This window comes from Nothoprocta perdicaria, unplaced genomic scaffold (assembly GCF_003342845.1).
Source record: "Nothoprocta perdicaria isolate Ctin4 unplaced genomic scaffold, notPer1 scaffold_91, whole genome shotgun sequence".
NCBI lineage: Eukaryota > Metazoa > Chordata > Aves > Tinamiformes > Tinamidae > Nothoprocta > Nothoprocta perdicaria.
Genome location: NW_020456210.1, coordinates 949,727 through 975,731, shown reverse-complemented (window position 1 = coordinate 975,731; position 26,005 = coordinate 949,727). Strand labels below are relative to the sequence as shown.

Sequence of the window (26,005 nt, the reverse complement as noted above, 5' to 3'; positions counted from 1 at the left end):
CTGTTCACAGSTCATCGTGTCAAGGATATTGATAGAAACTTAATATAAGATAATAATTACAAATAAYAAACTTGAGGTGTTTTGAGAAGAGCTAGCAAAAAAAGGGAATGTTAAGGCTAGCAATTTCAGAAATTGCACATAATTTTAAGAATTGCATTTCTGAGATCCACAGTGCAAGCTCTGACTTCAATTAATGCCTGTTGGTGCCACTGTCCAGCAGCTYCTAAAAGCTCAATTTGCACATCCAAAATGAGTCCAAAAAATAAAGCATAAATCTGAACATATTGCAGAATCTGCTTTCACGTTCTCTGGAGCTCTGGATGGCAACCTGTTGTTGGATACAACACTGCTGATCAGCCTCAACAACAAGTGCTGCCTGCTGTTATCTGCAAAGCTTGTGAGGCATTTGAGTCAATGAGAGAGCTCCTTTCCTCCTTACACTCAGAAAAACTTTATTATTCATGTTTTCTGTTTGATTTCAGTAGAATTGTCTGAATAGTAAAGCACTTTTCTGGAAGGTGATGGAAACTAGTCCTCAGTATTTGCAGGCATCAACCAATGAACACCCACAAGATGCACTGACAGAAGAGCAACAGAAAGACATGACGAAGTTACTGCAGTATTTACTCGGAAAGCAGGGGACCTGTTAATTAACCACTCTATAAGCACTATGCAATAAGATTCTGTGGATTAAACTGATACACTACAAACAACTGTAATAATTATCATTCTGAACTGAGGCTGTTTAAATGAAAAAGTAAAATTAATGTCTAAGATAAGGCAGTTACCCCATGTTGTGTGCAGTTGTATCTGATTAACTCATGTCAGGGCTGAGCTACAAAGAGTGAGATTTTCATTCGTCTCCCATTAAATCCTTGTTCCCAGTCGCACACTTTCTTCTTTGCACTCTTTTCTCTGAGCTAATTGGCTATAGGGCAGCTTCAAAGAGCAAGCGGCAGAAGGAGCTGTTTATTCTTTGAAATCTCGCTACACCTAAAGAGCAAAGCTCTTTGTCCCCTTTGAAGCTTCACTGCTGCCAATTAGCCCCGAGAAACTGGAGGAGGAGAAGAAATGGGGAGAGAAATAAGACAGAAAATGGGGGCTTTAGAGAAGTAAAATCAGATCTGGTGCATGAAGTCATGAGTCCAACGTAAACACAACACACAAAAAAAAAATTGTGACTTTTTTGATTTACAGTTGAGTTCAAAGATACGGAACTTAAACTTTGGAAATGGTGTTGGGGTAATCTAGTAGGATGGTAACRTTACAAGTCTTTATTGTGGAAAAATGTGGCATGAACAAGAGGGATCCAAACTGAGGCTTTTGTAGCATTCAAACAAACCATGGTTTCTGTGSTGTTAGCTATTATTATCATTACTAGTTTTGTTGATTAAAAGATCATATTTCACAGTCTAGCAGCATTGTGCAATACGGCTACTCAGAGGATGGTTTTCCGATCATAAGAGGTAAAGAGGAGAGGAGTTTTCACCCCTCTGATCTTTCAGCATATACTGGGGTAACTTCCATTTCTGCACTCGATATTGTGACATGGATACTGCAGCATTTGGGCCAGGTATTAAGAAAGATGAGAATGCTCCTACTGGTTAGTATTAGTCTAGTTTGCTTCCTTTGAAAGAAGTCCTAGATGGCAAGAAGCTCAGATTCCTCCTGCCGGGGCCCCGGATCATTGTTTCCAGTTATTCCTGGCCAGCCGGAAGGGGCTTCCACTAGAGGAAGTGGGGAAAATGAGGGAGCAATTTTGTGGGAAAAGAGAGTCTTTGTTGTGGCTAAGAGGTGGCCACAGACACACAAAAAAATATGTTTTTCTATTTTTCTGTTTGAAATGGCATGTATTTAAGTATGCATTTTCTGTAATGAATAGCAGCTCTGCATTTGTGTACAAAGAGAGAAACATTTCCAGTAAGAGTCCTAGGCTGTAGTGTTGGAACAAAATAAGACAAAAAGCCGTTACCGTTATTAGTACCGTTGCTAGCAGCTTTGCTTTTAGAGCAATACTTTTTGCTTTGTGTATCTTTGGCATTACATAGAAGAACATTAAAAACTTTCCCCTTTACCTCTTGTCCCCTTACTGCTTGTTGGACAGTTCCACAAAACATCCACTTCTGCTGGTGTCAGATTTTGCTCCCTTTTCTTTACTCTTGGGTTGCCCTTTATATGCCACTGAACAGAGATATATTGTATGAACAGAGATATATTGTATGAATGTAGCAGGAAGAGAACAATGCTTTTAGTTTTAATAGTTAACACGTATTCCTGTGGCTCTAATCAGTTTTTAGTTAAATTTTCAACAATCAAAATTTGTAGATAAACCTAACAGGTAGATTTACCTGGCTCGAATATTAGAAGAGGGGAGAATCATTCAGGATCTGTTTTAAATTTGGGAGTTTATTTTCCTTTGTAGTTATAGTTAGGAGTTACAGTTTCAAATATCACTGTGGGCTGCGGGCAACCCAATCCACCTGAATTTATAGACATCCTACTGCTCCTTGCCACTATAAATGTGTGCACTTTAAAGGTCCTAACTGTTTGAGCTCAGTTATTATTTGAGTAGGAACTAGAGTGAATTAGTGGTACATCTTTACTGCCTAAGCACAGTAGATGCCAGCAATTGTGTTAAAATCAGGTGACCAGTGAAAAGAGCAATGAGAAGGGTACCACTGGGAGGTATCACCAGTTGCATATGTTTACAGCACTATTATGCCAAAAGGGGCAGGGAAGGATGTGATGCCACCCTTATAGTAAACAATCTTTTTGTAGGTGACCCTCCAGTTTGGGTTAAAATGGTTGTAACAAGATTGTTCTCTCAGGATCTACCTCAGAAGTGTTTGAACCTTGTCATGTCATGGATCACATAGGGTGGGTAAAGATGCCACATAAGTGGACTTGTCTTCCTGGGAACATGTCTGGCAGAGACCATCTTGCCTCCTTTGTTGAAGCCACCTTGTGCCTCTGGTACCCAGTCATGGGTGCAATGTGCACTTGGTCCAGTGGGAGCAGGCAGCCTCTGGTGCATTCCTCCTTATCTGTGAGAGATCTGGGAAGGTATTTTTGAGTAATTGCTTTTCTACCCTGCAGTCATGTTTTCATGGGCTTCCATAGGGTTCCAATTTGTTCTGCCTCTCGTTCAATGGACTCTGACTTTTTGAGGCTGCTGATGATACCCAGATGTATTTTTTGTCCTTCTGCAGTACAGTGTGGTTTGCCAAGTGCTTTAACCAGCGTTTGATACATAGCTCAGAAGTGAATAAGAGTTAGGTGACGATATAGGATCACCATATCATCTCTGCAGGAATGCTTTTATCCTGCTTTCTTCCTTCATCTAGCCTCTAAGCTGACTATTTTATTTGAATGCAGATTTCATCACTTTGTCACCTCGATAGTAATGGATGTGTTAATTAATACAATCAAGCTACAGTGCAGTTTACTTATGGCTGCACAAATTGCAGATCCTGTGTTGGGTACTGGTTCATTCCTGAGTGGGACTGAAAGTGGTGGATTAGGCAGAGGATCCACTTTATAGTGGAGCTGTGGAGCGCATGCTCTATTAGCAAACCTGTCACATTTATCTGAACACACTGGTGGATTAGGCAGAGGATCCACTTTATAGTGGAGCTGTGGAGCGCATGCTCTATTAGCAAACCTGTCACATTTATCTGAACACACGATCAAAACTGTATTTGTATATTAACCATAAAGACACTGATTTCTCTTGAGGAGTTCTTGGCTGAACTTTCATTTCTGCCAGCATTTTCCTGCCTGCCAGTGAATATCTTTGCTGTTATATCAAAGGAATATATTGATCCTACTGAAAACTGAGTGGCAGTAAAGTGTGCAATATCTAATTAAGATTATCATTATATTTTATGAAGCGGAATGTCCGGGAGGATGCAGAAATGGAGGATTTTGCAATGAAAGACATGTCTGTGAATGTCCAGATGGATTTTATGGACCCCACTGTGAGAAAGGTAATTGAAAAAAATCTTCACAACAGTTTTCTTTACATAATTATAACAAAAGGGTAACTCCTGCAATGTAACCTCTTCTAAAAATGGGAATGGACTGTGCTCAAGATTTCGTGTATTTCAAATCCTCACAACAGAATTACTACTATGGTCCATTATCTAATGGATCCTCAGTCGCTTAGGAGGAAAATGTTTTCTCTCTAAAGGACTGTTTTTAGGAAAAACTGGCACAGTTAGTTAAGGGATACTCAATTGTGGAGACTCCATCTGGCAAAAAGATTAAGCAGAGTTTTGCTGCTAATGAAGACTAGCTGGAAAATGAAGCATGGGACTTTTTTTTTGCCCTGTATTTGTTTATTTGAAGATAAGATGTAATTTGGATGGAGAATGATAAAGATGGGAGGYATGAAGGAAAACAGTCTCTCTTTTCTTCTTATTAGTAACCCRCAGCCAAAACATAGATATTTCTGAGAAGGATGGACCTGCAAATGGGTGTAAATTGATGAGGAAAATAGCTCTTCTTCTCAGTGGTGGCCAGTGACAGGATAAGGAGTGATGGGTACAAGTTGAAACACATCCATCCATCCATCTGYATGTGAGGAAGAACTTCTTCACTGTTAGGATRACAGAGCCCTGGCACMGGCTGCCCAGGGAGGCTGTGGARTCTCCTTCTCTGGAGATCTCCCAAACCYACCTGGATGCCGCCCTGTGCCCKGTGCTCTGGGTGTCCCTGCTGGAGCAGGGGGTTGGACTRGATGATCTCTAGAGGTYCCTYCCAACCTCAACCATTCTGGGATTCTGTGAGGTTCTTCTTATGTTCCTTCCTTCCACCTCCCTCRTAGGAGACTCTCCCCAGGGTGACCCAAGTCAGAGTGAAGCAGCCCCCAGGACCCGCTAGTCCAGTGTCACCCTCAGCTCCTAGACGCTTTGACCACATGTAAAACATCCAGTCCCAAGGGCAGGGACCACGCACGGCCTGGAGCCTGGTGACGCAGCACAGTCTTCATGTGTGTGTTTAAACTCTGTAACCTCCGAAGCAGAGGCCTCCGGGGGCCGCGGGCCGTGCCTGGGCGCGCGTTGGGAGCAYGCCCGCCGGCTGAGACGGGAGCCATGCCAGGAAGGGCACTGGCAATTTCACGGGCTGCTCGCGTCCCTACCCCTGCTCGGTCCTGCGCCAGGCCCTGTTTAGCTCCGTGGTGCGGCCGCAGCCGCACTGCACGTACCAATTGTGGCCGACCACGGAGGACAGGCCGTCCCCACCAGGCCTCCCCGAAGAGGACTTGTGGGGTGGCCGCAACGGCGTCGGAGTCAGTACAGAGGCTTGAAAAACATTTGGGAGGGAGGAGGCATCCAGGGCAGTTCACCACCAAGCCTGGCCTTGCAGGAGATGGAGATGAAGGGAAGGGTTCCTTGCAAGGACCCCYTGGGAACTCCGCTAAGTTGTTGACCCTTCTGAGCACAAACCCCTCTTACAGGCAGAATGGAGACACAACCTGGAGGACAGAAGTCCCATGATGGGAAGGACTGGGATAGCGGCTACTCCAAATTTTCAGAGGGTGCTGGCGAGTCCASAGTGTGTTGAGGAGTCTCAGTGGGCAGCTTGCTGTCCCCAGCTCAGCATTCAACTGTGCAAGGGATGGTTTTTGCTTGCAGTGGAATCAGATTTAAACTTAATCTTCCCYTTTTTAGTAGTACTGTATATAGTTGGACAGGTACCATGCAGAAATGTGATGGATTTAGCTCACAAGCAGAGTGAACCCTTTGCAAAGCTGACTTGTTACACTCAGCAGAAGGAGAAGGGGTGCGAGGAAACTGCATTGCGGCTTTACATGGTCACTCGCTCTCTGTCCTTGCAGAGATGTGATTTCCTCCCTTGCTTCTCCTTAGCTCTGTGTGCTCCTCGCTGCATGAATGGGGGGCTCTGCATTACGCCCGGCTTGTGCATCTGCCCACCTGGATTCTACGGCATCAACTGCGACAAAGGTAACGTGGAGAGGAAACCAGCCGGGAGCTGTAGTAGGAGCATCGGGACTTGCAGCACGTCACAGACACATGTGAAGGTGTCCCTGTGTCAGGAACACCTCAAGGAAGGGAAGTTTCTATAGTCATTTTACTGTTGATCCATTAAAATCTGTGAGATCTACCACAAAACTCATTGGTCCATGAAATAAAGAATTTGAACTTGGGTTTCCTGGAGCAAAATGTGTTGATTTGCTCACTATGGACACTTAGAAAATAAGTCATCTGTTCATTTTTTGTTGCTGCGTTGTGACTCGGGCATAAAAAGGAACAAGTAGCTCTTCACAACAATAATTTGGAGCAATCCAGACATCCACACAGAGAAAAAAAAAATATTTGTTGCATATCAGTACAGCCAACCAGCTCATGGCAGAGTGTACAACATCTCAGGGTATTTACTGTTGCAGAGCCAGATGAAGGACTGAGTAAATGAAAAGGTCCTGGAGGGCTTTAAGCCAAAATAATGACTTACTTTTTTGGTCTTCAGATAGGTTTGCACAGAATGTTATCATCAAAGTCCTTCTGCCTTGTACCTCATCTTTGATGAGACCTTTGTTCATCTGAAAAACGTTTGAAGAGTACGCTGTAATGAAATGTGCCCAATATCTTGAAGGATCTTGAACTGTAAGATTAATATGAACCCCAAATGTTTGGTGTAAAGTCATGTCTAATGCAATTAAGGTAATTTAACAGGTCAGAGACACTGTTAAAAACAGGCAGCATTTGTGCCTATGTCATTATATAATAAAGACCTGTAGAAGTCTCTTTCTTGTCTAAATTTGAAACCTGCCAGAGTCCTAATTAAGAGCTGTACCTTTTCATTCAGTTAGTGAAGGGCCTGCCTGTAACTTCCAGTCCTTTTACCACACTCAAGGCAAGTTCAATAGTAGTAATGACTTGATTTTCAAGCATTTAACATGTGAAGACTGATAGAGATATAACATAAAACCTGTGCTTGGGGCCTCATTGCTGTATTGTTCACCCCTTTCTTTCTATTGACTTGTGCCTGTGCCAGCGCAAAGCACCGTGTCAGAAAAACTGCATTTTCATTTGCCTTTGTAAAACAGATGAAAATATATGAATGCACGTTTTAAAAACTTGCTCAGTGTCTGTTTATGTTGAATAGCAGAAAACACTGAGGGCAAGTCAAAGTGAGTTCACGTGAATGATTTAATTTATTCCTGTTTTATTTGTTTTAGCAAACTGTACAACAACCTGTTTCAATGGAGGAACGTGTTTCTATCTCGGAAAATGCATTTGTCCTTCAGGATTTGAAGGAGACCAATGTGAAATCAGTGAGTAATCATCTCTGTGTGTCAACCTTCTCAATTACATAAACTCTGCTGTTTACATTGCCTGAAAGATGAAGTGCAACCAGCTTCCTCTAGGCTGCCAGTGAGGGTCTCAAGTGGCAGGTTGGGATCCCCAAGGGAGTGAGGAGCCTCAGTGCTCTCAGTGAGATTCATATTGAAAAGCCTTGACTTGTCACTAGACCATCCCATCCCTTGGTATGTCTTGTTTTTACTAGCAACTGGGCTTGGAAATAGCCTTTGAGCTGTAAGTATGCAAGCAATACTCTACGCAGCATACAGATGGGCCCAGCCCTTGTAGAGGAGATATTTTTGGAAGTTATGGCAATGCACAATTGTGCACAGACCATGAGATTTGAGCTCCTGTCCCTGAAACGCTACTAGCACCTGGGAGTGGAAAGTTTTGGCATCAGGAGGTGACTGAACCATAAGAGCTGAGAGCTTTCATTTGACATATTAGGTTGCATTCACATGGCAACTTGAAAATCCTTATCACAAACATCAAAAGACTTGCTATTTTAAGAAGTTTAGCATCAAAGCGATTCAAAATATTTTAGCTCATGGTTGATTGAAGTGTTCTGTGTAAAGCTGGAGGAGGACATAAGGCCGTGCTGGAGCAGAACTGGGAGGTCAGCTGTCAAGCATTTGATCTCACTAAAAGAAGAGTTTTCTCACAGCTCTGTTAAATTGGATTAATTCTGTAGTTCCCAGCATTGAATGGTGTACGAGCACTTCAGTTTTGAGAACATGCACCCAGGTTGTTCTTTCTGTGCTTAAAGCTTCTAACAGACCACTGTGCGTGGACCTTCCCCGTGTTTCTGTGTCACTGACTTTCTGAAGTGTTCACAGGAGCAAAGAGATCAAAATTTGGCCTCTCATGCATAAGAGTTGACTGCTTGCTATGCATCAGCAGAGGCAGGCTCTTCTCACAGCTAAGAAATTTATGTCAACAAATATTAATTCATACATGGAAATTAATGTACAGTTAGCTGAGAGAGGACAGTAAACAAACAACTGTGTGAAGATAGAAGAGCTCAAATTCCATAGGAGCTACACGTTGCAGAGTAGTTATGTGTAGAAGTTAGCAAATGTTTTGCTGTATGCCCATCCATTACAAGACATCTTGGAATTCTTTTAATCTAATCTAAATTTTAGTCAGACGAGCAGAAAAGCTTTATTGCTATTAAATTAATAATGGTGGCCCCTTGACATAAATTCAGACCAGATGTAAGTAAATTCAACAGTGTGGATTTCCATTGCATTGGCCTTTGCTAATACCAAATTCAATTTTGACACTTTGTCATAGCTTCATTTCTTTCTTTATCTTCCCAAACATCTACTTGGCTGGTACTTCTCAGATGCTGAAGAAGGTTTTATTCAAAGTCCAGGGAGTACATATTTTAGTCAGAATAATTCAGAATCAGAGTCTGCTAAGAGCTACACYGGGAGTCTGTTGATGAGGAGACTATGCACTTGCCCAGGCTTTTGTAAAGCTCAACAACAAGGCTTAGAGTGTAATTGATGTCTCTGAACACCTCTGGGCACTGCACCAGTACCAGCACAGAGGAAGGCTGCAAAAAATGCTAAATGAGGCTTATAAACGTCAGAGGAGAAACAAAATTCATTCTGGTTTCTTAGATGCAGGGCCAACTACTTTCAGGCTTGGGGGTCTTGAAATAAAAAGAAGAGGAAAATCCATCTTCAGAAAACTGCAAAGATTTTTTTTAATGTTGTTTAAAGATTTTGAGAACTTGTGTAGTAGTTGAATCATTTTCTACAACTCCTGGGAAATTTACTCAAGTCAATTTACAACACTAATTAGCATTCAGTCTCTTTTTTCTTTTTCTAACTATAGTTATGCATTGTCTCTAATTAGTGTTTCAGTTTGAGTCTGGAGAGTTTTGTTTTGCTTTTGATTCCTCCTCTATTTGTTACCAACTGTTCTGTTGCTTTTTTTTTCCATTTCTCCGTTAATCACATAGAGCACGATTAGCCTTTCCCCCATTCAGTGCAAATATGTTAGTCCAAAGTGAATTGAGCTGTGCTGAGCCAAGTGCTCGCTTAGTGCGACGCTGGAAGCCTGTGTGGCACCCTTGACCAAAACTCTCCAGGCTTGCTTCAAGGACTAGCAAAATTCCTGGATTTCCTTAGCATGGCCCTGTCAATAATTAATTACTTTGGATGCAAAAGGGTGCAGATCAGASGACCTAGCTCTTCCCTATGCAGAGGCTTCTGCAGGGAGACTTTGGGGTTGCAGAAGCTTGTTTCTGGGCTATTAAAATAGAGGCAGGCGAAAGCATGACAAAATGCAGACGAGTTCCAGCCAGGCAGTAGGGGACAGACAGGTCTCCAGGTCTGAGGAAGCCCAAAYGTGAGTGTCCTCCCTGTCCAGCCAGCCAGAGCCAGGCTCCCCACAGCAGTGTGGTCAGACCAAGCTTCTTCCTCCAGCAAAGTGTGAGAGAAGGGAGTTTCCAGGCCGAAAAGAAAAGCTTTGAAATATGTCAGGCAGGTCTAATTACAGCTACCAAAGATGCTCTGTGCTTTACAGGCAGAAAAGGAGGGCACGTTCTTGCTGTGCCCTGCTGTGCCCTGCTGCCTACCAGCAGGTCATCCTGCTCAACATGTCCTCCTGCTCTTGCCCCACCACCAGATGAACGTTTCAGGTAGACTTTCAGGACAACTGTCTCCAGTATCCATGAGGGATTAACTCTGTTGTTTTCATGCTTCCTATTTCCAGGTAAATGCCATCAGCCCTGTCGAAATGGAGGTAAATGTACTGGTAAGAATAAATGCAAGTGCTCCAAAGGCTACCAGGGAGACCTTTGTTCCAAGCGTAAGTACCAAAGCCACCCACCAACAAGCTCACCTATACGAGCATCAAGCTCCCGTATATGAGCATCAGGATCATATGCAGGTTTTTGTACATGTCAGCACTAGCTGCTTGTTGTCAAGGCAATGCAGGTTAATTCGCTTCCTGGACATACTGCATAGAGTCACCTTAAAGGAGTTAGGAAATATGGAAGCATATATATGTTTTTTTTTTAAAAAAAAAAAAACCCTCTTCACAACCTTTTTTTGTGTTATGAGTTTCTTTAAAGTAGTGATATGTCTGTATAATAGTAGCCAATGCTTCTAGATAACTACTGCACAGCAGGGCAACGTGCTGCAGCATGAAAACACTGCAGGAGCCCTTTGCACTGTTGCTTCACGTGCCTCTGTCAGTGATGCTGAGCCAGGCACTTCAGTTCAGCTTGAGGAGCCTGCACGCACTCAGKTTTAAATCACAGCTTTACTGCAATAGCCCCAGGCAATGCCAAGACCAACAGTTTTGGAAGGAAGAGCGTGGAAAGCGAATGCCTAAGTGAGTTGCTGGATGCCATGTCAAGAAGTGACTCTCACACTCTCGCTCTGTTACAGCTGTCTGCGAGCCGGGCTGCGGGTCGTTCGGCACCTGCACGGAGCCTAACAAATGCCAGTGCAAAGAAGGCTGGCACGGGAGACACTGCAATAAAAGTAAGTGAGAAATAAACTCCGAGAATCCACAGTGGAGTCGTACATAGCAGGGGCTGGGCAGAGAYGACTGCTTMAAAAACCTTTCTGCAATCGGTAGTGATAAAACACTCCACTTTTTTCTACTCTACAAGTAAAGGAATAAAACTAACATTTTAATATTCCATGATTTTAACTATATTCCATAATGTAACTACTTAGAAGAAAAAAAAAAMGTTTAGAACTGCTTTACCAAAATCAGCCTTCCTATTTATAATAGAAAATCTAGACTTTCCTATCCACAGGATTTCCAGAAGCCATCGTGTATACTCCACCCATGGTGCTGAGCTGATTTGAAGCCATTCAATAATCCTCATTAGTGTTAGTTGCCTTTAAAATGTTTGATAGGGATTTTTATATATAAAACTCTTTCAGTTTACAAAACCGATTAAACTTAGGAAAAAAATGGGGAAAAGCTGGAAGGTTATATGAAATATGTGCTTACTAACTTCCAAGTTTTCTCCTCTTTCCCACCCACACTGCACAGAGAACAAAATATATTGTCCAACAGCACAGCTAAATTCCTTAAAATGAACTTGTGCTTTGAGTTTGTGATCCTTAAGACATTTAGCAAAAGTGAAGCAACTGATCATATCAGTGGGTTTAAAGTAGCACTATGAAATTAACCAAAATGCARTTAGATATATCCAGGTAGCAAATTCACATGAAATTTGTATTTCATGTGAATAATGTGCTATGATATGCTATAGCATAGCAATTATCTGAAGAGATGTTCTGTACATTCTCCCACGAGGTATTAATGTTTATCTTAAACGCTGTTGGCTGATTATTCATATTGAATATATTAAGCGACAGTGATAAAAYAGTTGCAAAAATTTGCAGTTATAAAATGCACCAGTTAGTCATAAGAAATACATATCTTACAAGGCTGCATCAAAGAATGATCATTTTTATTAAATACTATTGAGGCCTGTGACTGGTATCACATTAAAACATATCAGAAATATATCAGTTGTTGCATAAAAAATGTGTAGCATCTAACTAAAATAGATTATGCAGTGAATACTAGCTTGAGGGAATCTACTTTTTTTTTTTGCTGTTATTTAGTTGAACAGTGTAATTACATATGTCATTCCCCAAAGGAGAAATAATGTTGGCGTAAGTTATAGTTAGAGAAAAGGTATGTGGAAATCAGTACGAACCTCAACTCCATCATCCCATTATACACTTTTTGTTCTTCTTGTAATATTTTTATTGTAAACAGTTTAGATAACAAGTGAAAGGACAGATGCTATGAGTTCATGTCCCCAAAGAAATAATTATCTGTGCAACAAAAGCAAAATACGGAGTGTGACTGCCATATTATGAGAATTTAAAAGTCAAACACTATTGTCAGCATCAAAGTTTTGRTGCCTTTACTACCTGCATTAGAAGTTTGCTTACAGTTGTGCTGTGCTTAGCACTGCAAGAAACTGCGAATGGGCCATTTGGGTAAAATTCACCATTATCTGCAGTGCCTGCGCAGGGCTTAAGTTGCACATACTGCTCCATGTGTGGCAGTGCAGTTCCCGCTTTTCAAGTAACCCTAGATATTGCTTGAGCTTTAGAGAAGATTTGCAGCCGGTTTCAGAGAYCTGCTTCACACTCTCCCATTGTGGCAGGAGCTCAGCAGTCAGTTTGTAACCATAAACCTCAGTGTTTAGAAGAACCTGAAATGTCCAAATTTGCCTGAAATTGGGCAATTTTACCAAATTTCCGGAAAACGAGACCTGCGCTCTAGAAAGACCTGCTTATAAAGACTGAACATGGGGCTATGTTTTCAAGAGTCATATCCATCCTCTTRAAATGATGAGCTGGGCAAATGAAACCCGTAAATTATCGCATAACGCTCTGAATTCCGCTCTTATTTTTCATTTTTGATTGTCGAGAGCAAAGCAGCTCTGCTCTCTCTGCTAAGCCCGTTTGGGGCTCGTTTGCGCCGAGCCCATCCCAGTTTCTTTGCTCACAGTGGGGAGGGAAGGGATGGGGACCATTTCCCCTCACGGTGTGAGCTGGGCCCAGGGCAGCTGCGGTGTGAGCTGGGCCCAGGGCAGCTGCGGTGTGAGCTGGGCTCAAGACACCTGTGCTGTGAGCTCGGCCCAGGGCAGCTGCGGTGTGAGCTGGGCCCAGGGCAGCTGCAGTGTGAGCTGGGCCCAGGGCACCTGCAATGTCAGCAGGGCCCAGGGCAGCTGCGGTGTGAGCTGGGCTCAGGACACCTGTGCTGTGAGCTCGGCCCAGGGCAGCTGCGGTGTGAGCTGGGCCCAGGGCAGCTGCAATGTCAGCAGGGCCCAAGGCAGCTGCGGTGTGAGCTGGGCCCAGGGCAGCTGCGGTGTGAGCTGGGCTCAGGGCACCTGTGCTGTGAGCTCGGCCCAGGGCAGCTGCGGTGTGAGCTGGGCCCAGGGCAGCTGTGGTGTGAGCTGGGCCCAGGGCACCCTCCTCTGCGGCTGCTTTCCCTGTCTCTGCCTTGCAGGGTACGGAGGCGGCGCGGCGAGCGCCGTGCGGCCGGCCGGGCCGCGGCACCGGCAGCTCACGCCTTCCCCGAAACGCGSCGAGGAGAGGCACCCGCCGCCCGAATCCAACTACATCTGGTAGTTCCACATGTTCCAATGCTGGCCCCGAAAACACCCTTCCGAGCGGCTGCGATTCCTGCCCAGCCTTGTAGTGGCTTCCTCGTAAACCACTGAGCTGATGCTCTTTCTTCTAAGTTTTATAAATATTCCTGTAGCATGGTTATGTAGGCTGCTTCTTTGAGTGCTTTGGATGGTGTTTTGTACTGTATTTCACTTATGTTTAAATTTCTTTTTTATTATTATTTTTATTATATAGCTGCAGATATTGTCCAAAAATTAGATATCATTATTCCAGCAGAGAAAGCTCGTAGATGCTAACCTGAGTCATTTCAATGACTATGGATTTAGTTGGCATAAGAAAAAGGCAAGATGTCTTCTATTTCTTTCAATTCTATTTTTAGGCTTTTCCCTGAGAAAAATAAATAAAATAATGAGTCACCTAATTTAAAACCCGAATAACTCAACTCAACAATGTTTTTTGTCTTTCAGTTTTGCAGATTACTGTGTATTAAAAATACAYGGTGGTAGTGGCTTTTAAGCACCGTAATATATTGTAAACAAAGTAGAACTTTAATGTATGAACTTTTTGCATCAGCCTGAAGCGATATAATATATTGTAAACAAAACAGCTCTTATGTAATAAACTTTTTATACTGATGGTTATGTATAAAATAAAGATGCTGCTCTAGTTTTCCGAGTGCTGATCGGTGTGGTCGGTGACGGTCGCTGGGTGGGGCAGGACGGCTCCTTTAGGCACCTTACTCACCACGAGGCYGCCAAATCACAGCAGGCACCTGGTGTGTTAGTTCCTCAGCTCCAGAAATTATTTCGGAAGTGCAATTTCTTCCCATACCTATGAGAAGGAGGGGGCAGCACCGAAGGACAGGATTGCCAGATATATGGGAGTGCATCTGCCCTCCTTCCCCCCAGCATCTCCATGGCCCTGAGTGATTTTCCTTTAGGAGGAGGGTAATATCCATGTCAACAAATAAATACCATCCTAGTGCAGTCCTATGAATCTGCAGGAAAAGGAAAAGATATAAATAAAGTGCACAGAACCCTGCACACAAAGTTATTCTCAATTAGCGAGAGGTTTTGAGTTGCGAAGGGAAAATTCCTGATGCAGATGCTGCTATCTAGGCAATGGCCCAGCACACAAATATGTTCTGGTCAGAGGGAGGGAGGCCGGGTGGCCTCTGCTCCCAGGGGAGGCCTGTGGTGCTTTCCAAAATGGTCCCTCTTATCAAAATAGGAGAGTGAGTGGGGAGTGCAAGGCATGAGAAGAACCTCAGGCAGCGAAAGCTCTGTTGCGGGGAAGAGGATGGGGAAAGGGAATTCTTTATATATGTATTTTCCTTGAAAGAAAGGGAAGAAGGAGCATTRTTCTATGATGAGGTGAGGACTCTGATGATCTGGAGGGCTTTGCTGCTCGGAGCCGCCAGCCGGCCCACACAGCAGCTTCCAGCGTTCCTGGGGACAGGAGGCAGCATGGCCTGCTGAAACAGGGCACACACACACGGAGATTTCACAAGCAAAACRAGTCCCAGTCCTTGCCCACTCCTCATTGCAGCCCGATGTCAGGGCAGCTGCTGAGCTACAGGCCAGCAACACGTCAGTGGCTCCCAGCCTGACGTTTCCACTGGAGCCCAGCTGGTTGCACGTCCCGGGCACCCATCCAGCAGCACGGTGCCCAGAAAAGGGTTGTGCAAAGACCCATGCGCACAAATGCGGCTCCTCCTTGAAAAGAAGCTGCATTTCATTCCAGGAGCCCCGGTGAGGCAGAACAGAAATGTGCTGCAGGACGTGTCCTCCTTAAGAGTTTAGAAGTGCATGAGTTGGGATTGAGTCTTCCTCCTCTGTGACTTTCTAAAATCCAGAGCAGCATTAAGATTGTATTGTTTTCAAGGGAAACATCACAATATAAAGTTAAAAAAGGATACTGTATTTTTGGCTTTGCTCAACATCTTGTAATATTTTTATTAGCTATAGAGAGCAAATTTTAATCCCCTTACAGATAGCCACTCAGAGGCTACCAACAGGCTTATTGCACAAGTCTTTCCATGGGGATGTGAATTTTGCAGATCACATCTGGCCAAGTGCAGCTCATAAGCAGCTCAGATGCTCATGCAGGACACATCTGCACAAGTTCTTCACAACACCTTCCCCAGCAGATCTTTGGTGGCTCACCTGATGGGGACAGCCAGCCTGTGGTGGAGGTGAGGAGCAGGAGGACGGGAGCCTGCCCGTAGGCTGTCTGCTCATCTGAATTAGAGAATTACAGAATTACGGAATGGTTGAGGGTGGAAGGGACTTCTAGAGCTCATCCAGTCGAAACCCCCTGCTCAAGCAGGGACACCTAGAGCACATGGCACAGGATGACAACGCCCATGTCATAGTGCTGAGCTTGGAGGTCGGCCATATTTACCGCCATCTAGTATTATTTATGTTAAAAAATGAAGAGAAACACCTCCTTGAAAGCTTGCTTTTACTTAAAGCCTTTTACATTTTGGTTCAGGATGTCTACATCAGAAGCCTACGTGTCCCAGGAGACGGGGAAAGGGCTTAGCTCTTGCCTGAGACAAGCTGTGCTTCCAAAACATGCTTGGATACACACAAGCAAGTTGCCCCAGAGGCAACCCAGTGAGTTTAGCTGAAAACATTAGACATGGCCTAAACTTGGAAGCGACTTGAAGGGGAGAGGAGGCCTCTGGACAAGGCAGAAGGGGCCTCTCTGCTGCACACAGGTCCCTCTCCCACCGCTTGCTGCCAGCACTCCCGCTGCTGGCACCCATGTCAGGCTGCTGGCACAAGTCGTGCGGGTCTTATCAAGGAGGACGATTTGGATTCACAAATCCGTGTCGGAGGGATACAGAGAAAAAGGACCAACCTAACCCTTTCAGAGGTCTCCAGTCACATAACAAATCAGACTAACTCCAAAGGTGGTTTCATGGCTGCWCCTTGCTGCCGACTTGCTGCCCACAATAGCCCACCAAGGTTCTCTCTTTAACTTCATACCTCCTGGCTCCCGTTCCATTTCTACTCTTGCCAGCTTCTCCCACCAGCAATTCCAATAAAAGCCTAGAAATTGTATCTGGATAGGCAACCCCACACCATTTAAACCTCCTGTGCATCGTTTTGGTCTCTTCTGCATGATCCATCAGACTTCAATCTCTGGAGCATTGCCGGAATGCAGTCCCCCGCCTGGTGCTTCCCCCTATCCTCAAACTACCATTCACCAGACTTCACTGGACAAATTCAGCTGCTAGGCAAATCTTGATGTTTTATGAATCTGAAATTTGCTACTGAATCATTTGATCATTTTGATAGTCACACGCAATTTGATGATTTAGTAGTGATGGTTGCATCTCCAAGGCTTATACTTGAAAGGAGTCAAATCCAGTCGAAATACCAGCCTAGTGGAGAAGTTTCTCCCACCCATCTGTCCCACAATAATTATCAGATCTACCCAGTTTTTCAGCTGTCAGGAGTTACATAGATTCGCTCAGCAGTGAGGCTTAGGGGTTCTCCTATTTATTTATTTATTTATTTATTTATTTATTTTCATTTCTGGGTACCTTTGAGGTCTATGGGAGTGACCATGGAACCAAACAATTCTCTGTCAGCACCATGGAGATGAAAATGGGATGAGCAAAATTCCCCCAAGGGTCTCCTCAGCTGTTCCTCTACATCTCCCCAAAGTATGATTTTGTCATATTTTTCCCCACTGCTTCTACTCCCTTTTTTGAATAAGTTACAACTCAGTAAATGTTAATAAACAAAAATAGACAAATAGACCACAAGCAACTGAAAAAAAAGAAAAACAAAAATTGCATATGTTCCAAATTTCCCACTTCTAGCCTATTCGGAAAAGCGTTTCAAGACCACGATAATGATGTGTTTAAATCCACCCTTTCCGCTTGCAGTGCAAGATTGCTGTAACATTTTCGAACACCTCGTGGACCACCCATGAGCAAAAAGAGCAGCCTCTGCATGGCCAGCACAACGCCTTGAATGTGGCGTTTCCTTGGGGATGTGGAGGACAATAGGAAACCAGTTTGCTGGTTTGTATTCTGACTGCAATAGCTCTTGATCGTTCAGACGAGTCTGTTCTGCTTGAGAGAGACCAGCCTTCTCTGAAGAAATGAGCCCCACAAACACCTAAGTGAGATGGGGGAGCTCTTAAGCACAGAAAGCACCTGAAAAAAAAAAAAACACAAAGGTGGTTAAATATTTAGATTTCTTTTCAGTTCTTGAGCAGATTTGATCCATCCTCATGCAACAGCTCTCACTATGCTGCAATGCTCTCATTTCCATTGCAAAAATTCCTCTGGAAGAACTTAAGGTAAAAGAAAAAGAAGGACTGAGCACAACAGCTTGAAGAGAAGAAGAATGTAAATTTCCACATTTATTTTTAACTATGCTTCCCCTTCTAGAGCAAGAGCATATGTGCTAGGAAGGCTACCATTTCTTTCTTCAGCATCCCAGAAAATACAGAGAGAATTATTTGAAGCAAAAGAGGGATTGGGCAGGAGGTCTCTTCTATCTGTCTTACTCAGTGCAACTGGTCAGGTCCTTTGGACATGCTCTAAAAGGAGTAAAGAAATCTATTAAAATCCTTGCAAGGTGTTTATAGTAATTATAACTTCATCAGCTAATGTCACCTTCCTATCTACTGTCTAACACTCCCTTCAGGCCTCCTCCTCTTACAGACAGACAAATGTCTTCACATCTCTGATGTTATTATAGGCAAATAATTTTGTAGTGACAGTGGACTGCACTGTAAAGCTGCCACCTCACTGCTTCAGTAATGAAAACACAGCCAAATGGGTCAAACTGAAGCTGACTTTTTGTACAATGTGTCTGGAGCCTAGAAGCAACTTCAGCTGAACCTGTGAAGCTTTGTTTGCCTCCAAGCTGTTCTGGATCACTTTTTGCTCATTGTGCCCTCAAGATTGTCCCAGACCAGTGAGTATCTCGAACTGTTTCATCCTACCCGTTTTTCCCAGTTTAACAGAGCTCGCCCAGCTGGGTTACCCACCCAGGTACAGGTGGCAGCAGTGAAGAGGATCTGACAGTGTCCTTCTTCCTTTCAGATCCAACTGAACCATCCCTCACAGGAAAGGGCAACAGCTCTTCCAACATCTGTATTTCAAAAGACATCTTGGATAATGTATGAAAGTTGAGAAGAAAGCAGCAAGAGCTATTCAGAATCGTGGAAAAGCATGCTAAAGATGAGAGCTTTTGAATACAGCTCAACAAGACTGGCTGAGTGGACCAAAAGGCTCACTGCTGCTGCAAGAGAAATCTCTTCCTCTCAYGTGGCAGACTTAAAGGAAAATAAATAGAGCTCTCTGTGGCAGCAGCAGCTCAGCTGGCTCTCCGGCAGATCAGGTGAGTGGAAAGGAGGAGATCTTTGGAAGGTACCTCAGCCTTGGAAATGCTCTCTGAGGTTGAACACCGAATCTAAAGAAATTTCAGACTGGATTCAGGGTACACACTTCAGCACTGATACAAGTAACCACTAGAAGCTATCTGGAAGTGTAGCAGAGGTAACTAACCATTAGGTCTGACTTGAGACTTCAGCACATTCTTAATTGCCTTAGTCTTAAACCCAGGACTTTCTAGAGGATGCAGTATTAGCTAAGGAACATGACAGGCTTGTTGCAGAAATGGCTGGACAAAGGTTCGATTCTCCCCGCATTGCCATCATCTGGCCTGAGCTGTTCTCTAGTGGCTTATTCTGCCCCTTAGCCTAGGAAATGACAAACCACCCCAGAATTGAGGCCAAATACGGGCGTTATATTTCTGATTACCTCTTGATGGTTTCAAATGACTTTATCGTTCCTCTCATTCCGTTCTGGAAAACTCACAATGAAAACATCTCAAACTTGCATCATTTAGACACAGGGAACAGAGAAAAGTTCAAAAGAAGGACGAATAGCAGCAGGCCCACAGAGAAGAGCCTTTATAAAAGCAGTTACTCATGAAAGCTCTGCAGCAGGATGAACGGCTCAGGATATTTTAAATGAAGTAATTTTGCAGATATGATCATAGCCATGTGGCCTTCACTCTTCTGGGTACCAAATATGGGTCGCAGTGGGTTATGTGATTGTTCCTGCATATCTTGGCAAGTTGGGTTTTCTGGTCCTTGCCAGCTCCACCCCAGACAAGTGTTGCCTTCATTTGCTGGCGGATTGTTCAAGGGATCTTTTTATTCAAGTGACAGCTGAAAGGCATTAAATTGTACAGTAAATCATTTAACTGGAGCCTAGAATGTGTGAACACTGAACCGCAAGCTCCGACAGAAGAGAATCAGAATTTATTTTCTGTTCCGAAAAGTTTTAACATTAATGGCCTAGCTTAACCACACATAACAAGTATAATCTATTCAGTTTTCAGCAAGGTCTTCAACTGGATATTATACACCTCTTTGGTGGTTTCCTATAATTATTTGAGGTTTCTTGCTTGGGAGTTTTGTTTTTAAAATGAATTTTGTTCTCTTGAAAGGTGGCAGAATGCTCACTGTGGAAGACAAAGTCTATCCACACACAATTCAGCAGGAGCAGCAGTAAACCTCCTACACTTCCCCTTGTCCAGCCATGTAGGACCAAGAATGAAGAAAGATAATCTGGGATGAAAAGTGAAAAACTAAATGCCATGACACTGTTCACAATTACCCTCAAATTCTCCAGTCCTTGGGGAGGGCTCACTTTTTGTCTTCTAGGTCTCAATAAATTCTTCTTTTTTTGATATTAGAGACATTAGTTTGATATTAGGGATCTGGGGAATTCATTATGGACAACGGTGAAAATGGGTCATGAAACCATGAGTGAGAGTGTTGAAGGGTTGGAACAGGGCTCCCTAAGGAAGTGGTGGAATCATCGTCCTGACAGTGTTCAAGAAATGTGAAGGTGAGGCGCTTAGGGACAYGGTTTAGCAGGCAGCGTGGGGATGGCTTTACGGTTGGACTTGATGGTCCTGAAGGTCTTTTCCAACCCTAATGATTCTATGAAACCGTGAATGATTTTACACCCAGACACACACGCCGCTGTCAGCAACCCCGCGATGTCCCAACGCCTGCAGGACAGCTCGAGGACAAACGCTGCAGAAGGACCATCCACGTCGCAGTGCTCATCCATTGGGTGCAGGTGAGTGGAACAAGGGCTAGGAATGGCGCTGTGCGAGCCGCCGTGTGGAGCTGAGGAGCGGGCGGGCTCAGCGCGCCGCTCGCCCCGTCCACAAGCACCTCCAGCGCTGCGAGCGGCTGCCAGGCCGCCCCGCGGCCACCGCGGCCCCCGGGGCAGCGGAATTTCGGCCTTCTCGACTCGGAGCAGTTTGGATGGCTCCCGTGTTTGAAGTTGCTGGAACGACATCAAAYGGCCACGAGCAAAGAATGCCGTGGCAGGATTTATTCAGCCTGGATATGAGTGTTGCTGATGGGAGAAAAGGGAACAACAAAGATTTCTCAGGCACCATTGTGATCTCCCCATTTAAAAAAATAAAAAAAAATAAATAAAAAAATAAAAAAGGTTCCTTTTTACTATCAAAACCATTTGGCTGAACATTTTACTGCAGACCGCAAGTGAGTTCCAAATTGCCTTGGTTACATAAATACTTCTTCCACCAGCAAGCGTTTGGGAAAGGAAAACATTTATAATTGAGTAGTAAACCTTACTGAGTGACCATTGTGTGACACAATACAGTAAAAAGAAGCCAAATGTCAAACTTTTCAACTGAAAACCTGCAGCTGGATATATAAATTCCAAAACAAGAAGCAAATTTAAATGCTACTGTAATTAAGATAATTCATTTCACATTGGTATATTAAAACATCACAGAATAAGAGGTAAGAAATTACAGCATTTTTGCATAAGGAAGATTTTTTWAAAAATCATTTTTCTTTAGTTTCTGGTCTATTTCCCTATTTTATTCCAGCTCCAATAAAGAAGATCAATCCAATATATTTTCTCTTTATGTTAAATTTGTCATAAATTGAGTGTCATTCTGGATGATTAACTATTACAAAATAATTTAATTAAAGGATGAGATGGAACATTGTTATTAATTACATATTAAAAGTTTCACCCTTGGTTCCTCTGAGACTTTGGAAAAATGCAGTTTTCAGGGGTGTTTTCAAGTGTTTACATCTTCTCTTTCGGGGAGTCTCAGTAGCAAAACGCTGACTCATGAGGACTTCTGAAGTCTATAAGGTTCAAGAAGAGCATTGCTCTCTATAGGGCTAGGGCTCTGTTTTTCCTTACAAAGGACAGAGAGAAAATGAAAACCCATATCTAAGATCAAAATTTATCAGTTTTGTCCAGCATGCATCAAATCCCCTGACCTGGAGATGGGACAAAACAGCAAGGGTTCATAGATAAAGAGAATACTTGAGAAAAAATAGTCCCCTAGAGGCAAGGTAAAAAGAAGATGCAGCCAGAGTCCACCAGAAGGAGCACAGCAATACCATGAGAGGCAACAGACACAAATAAAGGATATTCCAGTTTGGTAAAAGGAAAGAAAAAGAGAATTTACCATGCCAGGTTCCAACCTGCGTCCAGGAGCCTGGAGAGGCTCCTTCACCCTCAGGGATATTCACAACGTGCCTGGACACAATGCTGGGCAGCCTGACGTAACGTCCACGCTGGCCCTGCTCCAAGCAGGGCTTTGGACCAGGAGATCTCCACAGTCCCCTCCAACCTACATCACTTGGTGCTGCTGTGATGGCTCTCAATGAAGGGTCAYGTGTAAGATCACAGGCAGTCAGGGATGAACTTCACCTAAGGAGTACACTCTAGTTCTGCATATTGTGTCCCTTCATTGGAGTTTGAGCTAGAAGATGGATTATTAGCCGGGTTTTATGCTGGAGAAGGACAACAGACATGATTTGCTCAGATCTCTGTTTTGTYTTGGCTCGTTTTTTAAAGAGACAACACAGGCCAGTTCAACTGGGATGCATAAATAGCACCCTACCCATATATGAAGACACTTGGAATCTGAGAAAATTCAGCCCTTTGGACATGGAGGTCCAAAAGATTTCTGTGGATGCCTTTGGATTTATAAACACTGCTATAAGTCTAAGGCACAATTTGCCCTTGCTCTGCAGTAGTCATAATCATTGATGACAGCCTTCACATGCAGCCATGCTTTGCAATGACCATAACTCCAGGACACCACATTCCCCAAGATCTGTTGGCACCTCCCTGATGGACGCTGGATCACAGAGCAGGAAAAAAAATTGGCTACCCAAGTGTGGAACTTTAATTTTGTTTAGAAAAGCGACAGGTGAAATCAAGGGCTGATGGTCTGGGGATTTTTTCTCCCACAGAACAGAAAGAAGAGGCCACACAGGATTGTATATGGAAGAGCAGCAAAGAGTCGAGGAGTGGACAAACAGCAGCCTTTAGTCCCACTCCAAATGCTACTGCCTTTCACTCTGACCGGTGGCTASTTAGCTCCCGTTTTCCTGCTCAGCACACAAAGCAAAAATCCTGTCCTTTCCATGGTTTCTTTCTGCCTGCTGAGAACTAAAAAACCTAATTTTAAGTTAGTATTTCACAGTAGTTTGGAAATATTTCCATTTTCTTGTGTGTGYATAGTATAAATACCTCCTGGTGCAATTAGTCTCTGCCACAAGGGGAGGAACCAACTGCATCCACATTGCTTTTCTGCTAAAGTGCCACGGCAGGTTCAGTTCATCTTACATATGTGGCACTGTCTCCTAAAATTACATTACTAATTACAGATAATACACCCAAGCCCAGATGAACTGAGCCCTTTGATCTGGGTAGCACCCTACGCAATCCCTCTGKCACATAAATGGCAATTACACAACAAGGCTCAAATACAGCTCAAATACAAGGCTCAAATAYAGGAAAGCAGAGAGGCACAGCCAATTTATTTAGCACCCCTAGACTAGGCAAGGTGTTAATTCCAGTGGCAGATTATGATYGACTGAGATTTACTCACAAAGCATTTCCCACCGAGAATGTTTGACAAATTGCAATTATTACTAGTCCAGTTTGTCTGTTTGCTTGCTTGCTTGCTTGTTTTTTTCAAGCTTGTCTTTAGCTGCTATTTTGGCTGGGCTGCCTGGTGTTCAGAAAATGACTGGCAATGTTGGCAGTGGAGCAGGATAAGGGAGAAGGTGGAGGTACAAAAAACAGAGCAAGGCAGGTTTAGGAGATGGTGACCCACAATGGGAAGGAAAGGGAGAGAGAATATGCTTGAAAGGGGCAAGGAAGGAGGGAGAAAATAGGAGAGATAAAAGGAATTTAAGGACATAGGAAGCAAGCATATAGAAGGGGAAAACCAATGTGAGAAAATGAAGGAAACTGAGAAAGAGAATAGAGAAGACAGGGAAAAAACTAAAAATAAAAAAGACCAGCCAAAGAGAGTTGCCTTGAACACTTGCCACTCACTGGGAAGAGCTGGCCCGCGTGCCTTCAGTTCCTGCAGCCAGCTCAGGCTTTCAAGCAAGCACGTGAAACCCCCATTTCTCATATTAAACAGTAACAGGCTTGAGTTCAGGAGCAGATAGCCCAGCACAGCTGAACAAGAAAGCACTTGCCACGTGGCATCTCGGCCCAGACGCCTTGTGCACAAGCTTTGCCACATAAATCAAACTGGAGGAGCACAGAAAGGCTTTACTAAAGGAAAAGAAGTTCAGGKTTGCTAAGTTAGCAGCACACCAGCACAGAACTAGAGCCCCTTAGAAAGCCAGGTGCAAAACAGACATACCTATTTGATCAACAGATACGTAGCAGTTATATATTGAGGCAAATAATCAAAGAAACAAGTTTTCTTTTCCACTGGACAAAAAGAGGGAAGATTTTTTTGATGCACTTGAGAGCTACAAGAAGTCACAAGTCGAATCACAACGGTGCTTTTTATCATCCATGGTGGCAAGTAGTCATCACAAACACTTGGTAGATACACCAGGGAGTTGATAGAAAAGAAAAAAAATGGCAATCAATAAAAACAGCCAAGGAATATGAAAGCATTTACAAAATTATATTCTTTGAAGAGGCACCAAAATATATTTAGAAAGCACAAATCTAATTTTCCTCTTCTTGAGAAAAGAAATAAATAAAATTACTGTGACACAAAGACTGACATGAACAAATTCAAGAGACATACTATACTTATCTTAACATGGAGGGTAATGCAAAGCCAACATATTTTTTTTTAATTCTGATTTATTCTTTTTTAAAATTCAAGTCTAATTTCTGCAATTTAACACTCACATTTAAAGTCACCAAGATGAAGCATACAACTCTCAAATGAAATTCAGTCTTAACAGATACAAATAGCAGAGTTATTAAAAGTCAGGTGAACAAAACTGAGTAAAACAATGTATGTAAAATTAAAATCTTAATGAAATTAAAGTAACATTAAAATCTTAATGCAATTCAAGCCAAACTGAAGGCAGTTCAGGGGAACCTAAATTTTTTTAAAGCAGGAATTAGGGACTAAACTCTGCAAAAGTATAAAATCCTTCTGGTGACTCACACTAAGCTGATCTACTGGAATCCTGCATAAAAATTCAAGGTAATTAGTACTTAATCACTAAATCATGCTGCCATGTGTGCCTAATCTGTTCTGAGCAAGATAAAATATGGGAATTATCTCTTCAAGCAGCAGATCAGAGCAGAAAACCCTATGGGAAGAARTTCAGGCTCCTGTCTGTATGCATTACTCTTTCAAGTTATATCAGTCAAGCCAAAATCACGCAGTAGATCTGACTGCCCAATAACTCAGCCTCTTTCAGTTCTTTGGAGTGTTAAGAAGAGTTTCTATCTATTTTTAATCTCTACTCAAAACATCCTTTTCCTATAATTAGGAAAAATGGGAGAATATTTACCTACCTTTATACCTGGATAACAGAATTCCTGACGTCAAAGGTTTCTTTCCATGGCCCTGTGTAGATTTATACAAGAACAAAGAAATCAAGTTCTTGTTAAGCCATAATATTTTAAGGAATCCTTTACAACTATGGGTTCAGATTCAGGTTATACTGCATTTGCCAATTCGAAGGGCTCCATCACAGCCAAAAGGCAAATGGGTGCATGAAAGTACACTASAGAGATCTCATTTCCATGGTTAAAAAAATAGAATACTTTTTCCTTATTGTTCTAAAAAAGCTTGATAAGCAGTAACTTCTAACCAGTAATTTCTAACTCCCTTGGACTCTTGGACATGTAATTCTGAACAAGGGACTTAGTAAAGACCCAGTGGTAAAATGAGGCTAATATAACACACATACATAGATCTGTCTATTTTGGCCTTGAACAAGGAAATTCTTAAAGCTTGCAGCATCCTTTGGGACAGCAGACATAAAGATACCCATATACCAGACAGCAGGAAGAGTCTGCMTGAAAACTGCTTTGAAAAGCATCTCTCTTCTGAAGCACAGTATTCAGGACAGCAGGATTTCCAGCATTACAACTTCAATACAATAACAAGCAATGCATCCTATGGTCTTTTGCTACACCAAAAGCAAAACGTTCCTGCAAAATATGCAATTAACAAGACACTAATATTGTTCTTTGGCTACAAAGGTGTTCAGGAACATTCA

General features: G+C 43.1%; 1 protein-coding gene across 1 annotated transcript in view; it reads left to right on the top strand.

Moving 5' to 3' along the window:
• WIF1 (WNT inhibitory factor 1) overlaps window positions 1-13,453 on the top strand; it is a 40,945-nt gene extending 27,492 nt beyond the window's left edge. The window contains exons 5-10 of the mRNA XM_026052787.1: window positions 3,891-3,986; window positions 5,871-5,966; window positions 7,202-7,297; window positions 10,050-10,145; window positions 10,730-10,825; window positions 13,332-13,453. Of these exons, the coding sequence (XP_025908572.1) occupies window positions 3,891-3,986; window positions 5,871-5,966; window positions 7,202-7,297; window positions 10,050-10,145; window positions 10,730-10,825; window positions 13,332-13,453 (602 nt within the window). The remainder of the gene's footprint in view (window positions 1-3,890; window positions 3,987-5,870; window positions 5,967-7,201; window positions 7,298-10,049; window positions 10,146-10,729; window positions 10,826-13,331) is intronic.
• Window positions 13,454-26,005: the final 12,552 nt, after the last annotated feature.